Source organism: Salvelinus sp. IW2-2015, linkage group LG28 (assembly GCF_002910315.2).
Source record: "Salvelinus sp. IW2-2015 linkage group LG28, ASM291031v2, whole genome shotgun sequence".
Classification (NCBI taxonomy): domain Eukaryota; kingdom Metazoa; phylum Chordata; class Actinopteri; order Salmoniformes; family Salmonidae; genus Salvelinus; species Salvelinus sp. IW2-2015.
In genome coordinates, this window is record NC_036868.1 from 20157048 (window position 1) to 20167765 (window position 10718).

At 42.5% G+C, this 10718-nt stretch overlaps 1 protein-coding gene across 1 annotated transcript; it reads left to right on the top strand.

Moving 5' to 3' along the window:
- The first annotated feature begins 176 nt into the window (after nt 1–176).
- LOC111954121 (protein sel-1 homolog 1-like) lies at nt 177–1259 on the top strand. Its single transcript, XM_023973619.1, has 4 exons — nt 177–183; nt 442–608; nt 693–821; nt 1080–1259. Exons 1-4 carry the CDS (start codon nt 177–179, stop codon nt 1257–1259), a joined length of 483 nt encoding a protein of 160 aa, XP_023829387.1.
- The last annotated feature ends 9459 nt before the right edge of the window (nt 1260–10718 follow it).

Below are 10718 nucleotides of genomic sequence, written 5' to 3' on the forward strand. Positions count from 1 at the left end.
TAGAGCTAGTAGCACAAGGGAACTGACCTCCACACACAGCCAATTAGCCATTATTATAGACAGGACCGGCTTTAGTCTTTTGGGGGCCCTTAGCGCAATTTGGTTGCGAGGCCCCCCCCACCTAGTGGATACATTTATTTATTTTTACATTTCCTGCAATTCTACACATTTTTGCCATGGGGTGTAGAGAAAATGTTGCACTGTTAAAGCAAGCTTTCTGCAGTTCTACGCATTTTGCCATCGGGCGGAGAGACAATTTTGGAATTTTTTAACAAATGTCATGCAATTCTACTCATTTTGCCATGGGGCACAGAGACATTGTTGCAGTTTTAAAGCAAATGTCGTGCAATTCTACACATTTTCCAACATATCCCATTATATGCTACAACAAAGATCATGTTATATGATCCCATGACATTTGGTTTGAAAAACTGGGCCCAGGTTATACAGTGGCTAGGATAAAGCTGGGGGACTACCACTTCTACGGGTACGGTACTGACTACGAGACCGCTGTCATCCACTATAGCCTGGCCTCGGAGCAGCAGCACAGCGCTCAGGCCATGTTCAACCTGGGCTACATGCATGAGAAAGGCCTGGGCATCAAACAGGTTGGCACACGCACATAAACAAACTCATTCATACACACATGCAACCCTATAAGTCTAACKCCTTACTCTTTCCCCCTCCTGTAGGATATCCACCTGGCCAAGCGTTTCTACGACATGGCTGCCGAGGCTAGTCCCGAAGCCCAGGTGCCCGTCTTCCTGGCTCTGTGTAAACTGGGCCTGGTCTACACCCTGCAATACCTGCACGACCTCAACGTGAGTGTACAGTACAGAGCACTTCCTGGATCCGGTGCCTCTGGGAGTTTCATTTCCCTGGTTGTTTCCATTTCAACTCATGGGGGCCAGGCTCAATGTTTGAGGCTAACTTAATTTATTACATTTGTACAGGATTCATGGGATTGTACTATGTTTGTTCAATGTAGTCAATGCTCTCTCTCTCTCTTTCTGCTCCCTCTGACCTCCCCTCTCTTTCTCCCCTCCCACCCTGTATCATCCTCCCTCCCCCTCCACCAGATGAGTGAGGTGGTCAGTCAGGTGGACCTGGACCAGCTCCTGGGCCCTGAGTGGGACCTCTACCTAATGACGGTAATCGCCCTGCTGCTAGGCACCGTCATCGCCTACCGGCAGAGACAACACCAGGCAATGCCCTCTCCTCCAACCTGCCAGGCCTCCTCAGGCGCAGGCCCAACCTGAGGCCCAGGCCCAAACTGAGGCCCAGGCCCAACCTGAGGCCCAGCCGCAGCAGTGAGAGATAGAGATGGAGTGGGAAGAGAGAAAGGGAAGGCGATATCCTGACCCATACCCTCTACCTCTTCTCTGGAGGGTTGGTGGGTAAAGGAAGACTAGCGTCCCATCTTGGGCACCACCTTTTCCCTCATGACTCCGGCATGTTGACCACAGACTGTAGGCTACTGAACAGGCCAGACTCGCCCTACTTAACTCTCCGTCTCTGTCAATGCTCTCAGACCTCCCAAGTTGAAGAATGAAGAAAGGAATCGGTGAAGGGGGGAGTGGAGTGGAGCAGGTTGATGGACAAGGCCATGGAACAGAGGCTGTAGAAAAGACAATATAGACTCGAAACCTCTTAGTGTGTGACTGTGCAGCATAATCACTTCTCAGAACTAGCCACGTGGAGCGATCGAGGCATCTTCTTAATTATCGTCCAATCTGGGAATGAAACTGTCTTGTTTTGTGCACTCTAGTACACAAGGTACGATATAATAGGTTACACACTATTTCCTTGTCTGCAATGAAACATTGGCCCAGGTCGTCGAAAGACTGCATTTGGCTAATGGGGATCCTAATAAATACCAAAACTCTCCACTGTACACTGAGTGTACAAAACATTAAGAACACCTACTCTTTCCATGACAGACTGACCAGGTTAAAGCTATGATGCTTTATTGATGTCACTTGTTAAATCCACTTCAATCAGTGTAGATGACGGGGAGGAGACAGGTTAAAGAAGGTTTTTTGAGCCTTGAGACAATAGAGACATGGATTGCGTATAATGTGCCATTCAGAGGGTAAATGTGCAAGACAAAAGATTTAAGTGCCTTTCAACGGGGTATGGCAGTAGGTGCCAGGCGCACCGGTTTGTGTCAAGAACTGCAGCGCTGCTGGGTTTTTCACGCTCAACAGTTTCCCGTGTGTATCAAGAATGGTCTACCACCAAAAGGACATCCAGCCAACTTGACACAACTCTGTGAAGCATTGTTGTCAACATGAGCCAGTATCCCTGTTGAACGCTTTCGACACCTTGTAGAGTCCATGTCCTGACGAATTTAAGCTGTTCTGAGGGCAAAGGGGGGAGTGCAACTCAATATTAGGAAGGTGTTCTTAATGATGTTCTGTACACTCAGTGTATGTTATGGTAATAGTGACTCTTAACTTGACTTTTCTGTCTTGGCTGACATAGCACTGTCATAATAATGACACTACAGGTTATAAACACTTTGGGAAGTTGATGACAACTGACTATACAGCTGTTACAGAAACCAATTTAGGAAAATGTGTTTGCTTTTGGTATTCTTTGGCCATCTGCTTAAGTGTAATGTCCAGTGCATTGGGTAATTATTTGTCAACAAGGAGTTTTCTATTCCTGATTTAAATTCCAATCCACTCCCTGAATTGAAAGAAGTGAAATAAATTGAGCCCCCAACCCTAGTAAGGACAATGGTAAAGTCAGCTGTTGCTCATGCTCATGATATTGCGGGGTAGACCTGAGGACATTGGTGTCAGGTAACTTATGTTTGGACAGTGTATAAGGAAGTTATTTACTTCATTTCATATCAATAATATTTGAATTTAGTATACATTTTTGTTTCGGGTTAAACAGTTGGAAATGAAATTGACATACTGTACTTCTTAAACGTATGGACTGAACAATGATTCAACCCCCCAGACATATGTACATTACTTTATAATCAGGCATAAGTGGTCACGTAGGGCCCCTGGCCGCTATGGGCCCCCGACTGCAAGTTCAAAATTTGGTTGTGCATCAGCAGCTTTTCTCTTCTTTTGTCAGTCAGACAGTCACTCAACTAGCCATGTCAGCTAACAATTTTTAGATTGATAAATCAGTCAGGCCAGTTATCATGACCATGCACTTGCCTCGAATTTTGGAGATCATTAGGGTACAAGGAGGTAACTGCCCCTCCCCCCTATAATTCACCACAAGATGTCACCCAATTATTTCCCCAACATTTCCCTAGCTGCCACTGCTCTTGCTAAAAAAAATGTCCTCTGTTGTCACGATCGTTATATGGTGGAAGAGAGGAGGACCAAAGCGCAGCGTGGTTTGAATACATCTTCTATTTTTAATGAAGACAAAAACGAAGAACAAAAAACAAATGAACGTGACGCTATAATCCAAAATAGTGCTGACACTAAACACTACACATAGACATAGACAATAACCCACGAACTACCCAATGAATATGGCTGCCTAAATATGGTTCCCAATCAGAGACAACGATAGACAGCTGTCTCTAATTGAGAACCAATCTAGGCAACCATAGACATACATACACCTAGACTAGACACTGCCCCATAAACATACAAAAACCCCTAGACAATACAAAACACATACATCCCCCATGTCACACCCTGACCTAACTAAAATAATAAAGAAAACAAAGATAACTAAGGCCAGGGCGTGACATCTGTGTCATCACAACTTTTGGAGATATTTCAACAAAACGATTTTGTAGATATATTCCAATGAAGTTAGATCTATACAAGTAGAAAAGCCTTAAGATAAATAATCCACTTGTTAAGAGATAGAGAAAAATATATAATTTTTTTGTAAAGTAGTAATATGTTGGATGAGTGTGTTGGGGGCAATATTTACACAATGACTAGCCTGGTTAGCGCTAGTTTATGCGAACTTTCTAGCTAACAACTTCACTAGCAGTAAATGCTAGCCAGCTAGCTAGTTAGCATAAGCTACCAGATCGTCTGAGGTAAAATACATGAAAAAAGATAACGTAACTTAATTGCAGTTGCAAATGTTTCCACTAGTGACTGATAGCTTTACAGTTAATGCTACTTTATAGCCTTTTAGCTATTTTACACAGAATTTTATGTTATATAGCTAGATAGCGAGCTACGTTTTTGAGTTTGAGTTTATTTACATTTTTGCAGGGACAGTGCACATTAATCAACGTTTCAATAGTGCCGGATTTATCCAACTTGGTAAAGTTCTACCGCAGTTCCTAGGCATGTTTTAAGAGAGAGTTTTTCAATTGGCATCTCTCCCCCTGTTTTCAGTCACAGGTGGGGACTGTATTAGGTGTGAGCAGTGTAGGAGGTGGGCTCATGAGTTGTGCTCCAATTTTACTGGGGATAGTTTTATTTGTGACCTATTTACAAATTAGATTTGTGCAATAACAGAGCACAAGAGTTGCCACAATGTTACACTGAATTAATTAGTTAAGTTATGAGTTATAATTATTAAATGTTATATTCCAATGTCATTTAATGTTATCAGTTATATTACATTCCAATGAATATTATTTTATGAATTAAAAACAACTATTGAAAAGAAAGAACAAAGAAAATGAATGTGCAAGTGAGTTAAAAAGAGGGACTTAAAAAGAGGGAGACATCAAATCTCCCCATAGTGCAGATATTAATGGTGACATGTGCAACACCATTGCCCTCCCATATTTTATTGAAATAATTACAATTGCCCCAGTACTTTTTTAAAACACTCCTTTTCTAAAAACAACATTTCATGAAACACCTATAAAAGTGTAAACTGTAGCCCTTTATTTCCATTTATAGTTTATTCGCCTAAGCATGACCTTATATCCAAATACAATTATTTTCCCAAATGTTGCTTTTTTGTGTCAGCAATTATATTTCACATTTAGATTGGAAATGTTGTTATATTCAAGTTTTGCCGCTCAATAAAATATTATTTACTCCTTTGTCAAATCCGAAATTCTGCAACTGCAGCATACCTGTCAGATGTGTTGTTGCCTACCCTTACCACCTGGGGACGGCCCGTCAGGAAGTTCAGGATCCAGTTGCAGAGGGAGGTGTTTAGTCCCAGGGTCATTAGCTTAGTGATGAGCTTTGTGGGCATTATGTTGTTGAATGGTGAGCTGTAGTCAATGAACAGCATTCTCACATATGTGTTCATTTTGTCCAGGTGGGAAAGGGCAGTGTGGATTGTGCTTGAGATTGCGTCATCTGTGGATCTGTTGGGGCGGTATGCGAATTGGAGTGGGTCTAGGGTTTCTGGCATGATGGTCCTGATGTGAGCCATGACCAGCCTTTCAAGCATTTCATGGCTACAGATGTGAGTGCTACGGGGTGATAGTCATTTAGACAGGTAACCTTGGTGTTCTTGGGCACAGAGACTATGGTAGTCTGCTTGAAACATGTAGGTGTTACAGACTGGGAGAGGTTGAAAATGAAAACACTTGCCAGCTGGTCAGCACATGCTCTGAGTACACGTCCTGGTAATCCGGCTGGCATTCGACCTTGTGAAAGTTAACCTGTTTAAAGGTCTTACTCACATTGGCTACGAAGTGCGTGATCACACAGTGTTGCTTGCCTCAAAGCAAGCATAGAGGACATTTAGCTTGTCTGGTAGGCTCGCGTCACAGGGCAGCTTGCGGCTGGGTTTCCATTTGTAATCCGTGGTAGTTTGCAAACCCTGCCACATCCGACGAGCATCAGAACTGGTATAGTAGGATTTGATTTTAGTCCTGTATTGACACTATGCCTGTCTGATGTTTTGTCAGAGGGCTTAGCGTGATTTCTTATAAGCGTCCGGATTAGTGTCCCGCTCATTTTGAGTGCTTTTGCCGGGACTAAGGTAATGGCCAGCAAGATGTTCTCCCTCCAGTGCCAATTTTTAAACAACATCTTGAGGAGCACGAAGGAGGGGAGCATAGCTCGAAATGGACTGACCCAAGCCTGCACTATATATGTGTTGTGGTCAGGGGAGGAAGTAGAGGTGAGTGAATGACACTTTCCATCATGTGTTTTCCATCCAGAGGTCATGTTATTAACACAAACCTGTACTGTTGTCTTATGTGTTTCATGAAATTAGTGCATCTACTATGTCAGCTCCATCCCACAGACACTCTACAGCCCGCAGCATATCTCACTCAACGCGCAGTCGCTCTCCCCCTGCCAGTAGGCCCTCTCCTCCAGCACCCAGTCGCCGTCCCCCTGCCAGCAGGCCCTCTCCAGCGTGCAGGCCCTCTCCAGCACGCAGGCCCGCTCCCCCTGAGGAAGAGTATGTTTTGGGGGGAATTTCTGTTATATTTAAATACAATACTAGGTTGGTCAGATGATAAATCACACTTACGATGTAGCATGTATTTTTGTGCCCTCTTTAGCGAGTTTAAAAATAGCATTTAGCAGTCAGTTAGTCCTTGCATCCAGAGCTACGTAAACGGATTTGAGTGATACAATTTCTCAAAACCCAAGTTTTAGTACTATGTATGACGGGACTGGAGTTATTTAAAGTGATGATTAAGGATTGTTACTTTATAAATATACAAAACCAGTCATCTTGTTGACACAACTGTGATGCTTCTGTTTCAGACCAGACCTGAAGGATTGGCTGATGGCCCTGAGGTCAAAAGTAGATTTCAACAAACCTGTCGGCAATGTTGTCAATGTGGTCAGGGCAATGGTGCTGGAAAGTGCTAAACGGACTTTCAACTGAAGCTAAATGTTATTCTTGTGGACACGTGTGGAAAAGGCGAAGAAGCAATGGAGGCTGGTGGGCCGTCCCGTGAATTCGTCAGGCTTCTTATTAAAGCCATTCTGAATCCAATTTTTTTGTTGTACGAGAGGACCAGAAAAGCCTGGCACTTGACTCCATAGGTATGGTCATCATTTATTTTCATTTATACCCTGAAGACAGCTTGTCTGTCGAAATGTTGGACATAAATATTTTTGCATCTGAGCTCCTAGAGCACAGGTGTCAAACTCATTCCACAGGGGGGCGAGTGTCTGCGGGTTTTCGCTCCTCCCTTGTACTTGATTGATGAATTAACATCACTAATTAGTTAGGAACTCCCCACACCTGGTTGTCTAGGGCTTTATTGAAAGGAAAAACCAAAAACCTGCAGACACTAGGCCCTCTGTGGAATGAGTTTGACACCCCTGTCCTAGAGTGTGCGGCTCTCCTTTATTTTTTTAGGGGTGGGGCCATGCGCCTTCTCCGATCGACTCTTCTGCCAGTTATCAGGAAAGCTGACCCCACCGCGCACACTGGCAGAGGTGGATGATGAGGAGCTGCGTGGAATCTGCATGGGTATGTACGACGGTGCCCACTGCTGTTTGAAGTGTTGTACTAAAACATGCTCTTCATTGGCAGCCTCTAACTCTATTGATGATGCATTGTGTGACAGCTGCCAAGCCCAGAAACGGCACCTTCAAGCTTAGCGTCAGTTTCATGTCAACATGGCCCAAGCAGTGGTGGGGCAGCAATGTTTGTATTCTGTTGATTTTGGATAGCAATTGGCTGTCAGTGGAGCACAATAAAATGACATTGCTGTCCTTGTATTGTAAAATGTCACACTTAACAGTGATTCTGCTTTGTTAACATGCAATATGATTGAGGTGACTAAGTTCCATTCAGAATCACATTTTGAATAACAAATTCCTAATTGTACTTCTCAATCACAGCTAAAACTGACTAAATGACTCAGTGGTGGATCATATAGTGTAATCTCAGGTATTTGTGGAGAAATGTATTCTGCAATTTGTTTGTCATCTATGCTAATGATCACATTTGCTCTTTAAAAAAGGTTTAAAGAGGGTCTAATGACCCTTGGTGTCCTCGACACATTACAGTCCAGCACCGCCGCAATGAGAACTGAATGGTGGCTTTAAAACAGCCTTGTTTAAGACATGTATAGGCATTCATCTAGGTTGTTTAGTTGGAGCATTTAAAAGTAAAAATGGCTTAATTTATTATTTTTTTATTTCGTAGGGAGAGATGCATTCATCAAGCCAGAGGAGGAGGGGGGAGAAACTATCCCTCTAACTCTTGAAGATGTACTGGTTTTTGCCACTGGGGCATCAAAGATCCCACCGTTTGGTTTTGATGACAAGCCAACCATCGAGTTCCTACACTCAACAGTGTTGCAGGAACAAAACATTATCTTCCCAGAGGCCAACACATGTGCGTTAAAGTTGTGGCTCCCTGTGCATGCCACTTAGGAGGACTTTATGAAGTGGATGACCTACCTCCGGTATCCAACAGTCACCAACCTTTGGAAAGGCCTGAAAGAGGCACAGACAATCTGGGGAGTAGTTGCTGTGTGTCTTTCAATATCTGGAAATGTTGTTCCAGAAACAGACAGCAGAGGGAGTTATTTGCTTGTATGTACATCTGTTGTTTTGTTGATGGGGGAAAAATAGCAGAGTGAATAATATGTGAATGCTTGGTCGAATAGAAACGTGAAGAAAAATGCACTAAGGAACATAATATACACTGTGTACAAAACAAGGACACCTTCCTAATATTGAGTTGCACACCCCTTTGCCCCCCGAACAGCCAAAACAGCAACATCACGGACAGCAGAAGTCTTAGCATTGACCATTCAGTAATCACGCACCGAGAAGACACTTGTTTTCCTTATCTGTCTTGAAGATATGTTGTATCATGTGATTACGCTTTAACTGATTTGTGCCATTCTCAATGTCATTGTTGTGTCACTAAGATATCCTGGCATTTCCAACCAGTAGTGTGTGATCTTCTTTAAAATCTTAAAAAGAAACAGGATATAAAAAATGTATTTGTTATTCCACAAAGCAATATGGGGTATTTTCAACCCGGTATGTTCAACCCATCATTTTACAATATTGAAGGAGTTCAGCACTGATTATGTCAGTGTGGTTATGTTGACCCATATACCTACACTGCAGACAATAATGTTTTTGCTTGGTCATTTGTCTGCTTGGAGGGGAATAGAGATGTCTGCCAAGTGAATGTTGTTAAAGTAAGAAATATTGATGCCGTTTATCTTTAAGGAAGGGAGTCGATCAGTTTATCACCAGCCTCCTGTCCCTACACCCTTTACAGGACTGTTATGTAACGGTCTTAAATTGTTGTGTTTAGTCCTTGTTATTGCTAGAAGGGATACATTTGAAGTTTACTGAGTTAGATCAAATGGTACAACGTTTATAATGTAAGTAAACCACTTAGGAATTGATATATGTCCACAGAAGTGATATTTCCTTTTGCCATGGCTCTTGGCTTTTGTTAAGCAGGACAATTTTTTTTTTTAGCTCTGTTATATCTGTAAATATAGCACAGATACAAGTTGTGTTTGAGGAGTTATCAAAATTTGCAAAAGCTCAAAAGTTTGAACAAACATTGAAGTATTATTACAAAAGGTAACACATGTATGCAGTAAGATGTTTCCTTTGGTTTTTGTTCATACCACAAAGGTCACTTTTACAGTTGTAATTTTGTAAACATTATACTGTAATACAGTCCTTGTATTTGTACAGAAATACTCAAATTGCATGTTTTACAAGGGACATATAGTTGTGCTTGGAAGCCCTGTGAACAACCATGTAATGCCAGCATACTCAAAGTATTTCAACTAAAGTATGTCCGACCTCAGTTCTTATAAGCATAAGTATTCAAACATAAAGAGGGACGTTACAACAGTGAGGAATGATATTCAATGCACAAATGTGAACAGAGCTACATTTCTAGAACATAGCTGAGGAAAGCCAATTCTTTGTCAGATTGGTGCCAGAGCTGACATGTCCACTAATCCCGAGCCAGGATCAATCTAATCCCAGAGAATGAGTTCACGCCATTGACAGAGCACTAGAAAACACACTGACCCTCCTGAATTGTCACAGTACTGAACAAGGATGCTGTACTGTTATCTTTCCACTGTTTCTGCCCCCTGACCTCTAGTTACATTCTCTTCCCTCAGATTCCCTGTAGAGAGGAGGGAGGGAGAGGCAGCAGCTGGCAAATGTAATCCATTCCCATGTAATAAAGTGACCTTGGGGTCAGCGGTGCACTGAGGGTAGCTACGTGTTCTACTGAATGAATCACCCTCTACCCAGGTCACCACTACATTATCCACTGTATTGTGTTTTGGCACTTTACCTTTTTCACTTTGACAATCTATTGTATCTCTTTCACTCCAACTGATGTCTGATGAATTCCATGACTCCAAATGGCATTACATATTACCCAGGTGGGCGCTACGCATTGGTGGTGAATGCGGAGAGTTTATGCTGCATGCGATGTAAAAGCCCTTTGAGCACCTGGTGAAAGACCACTATGTAAATCCAATCCATTATTGACTGAATGTTTAGGAAGTGTAACTCCAAGATGCACTACAACACCACCACTTGGCCTGCCAGTATGTTGAGCTAAATTACAGAAAAGCATTTATTTGAATAATTCAGTTTTATTTAGTGGCTGTTATTAGAGCATGCTTCTTGAATGTTTTTTTTACAGAAAATTGCTTCTTAGAGGAAACACTGGCTCAACCTTTTACTGGTGAGAGCATTTCAAAATTGTGGATGTAGGCCTGTGTACTGTCAGATTATTTAGGGCAGGGGTACTCAAGTACTATTTAAGAAGGTCCGGTCACACACATTTCCTAGGTCACAAAAAGGTGTCAATTATCGGCATAGTAACAA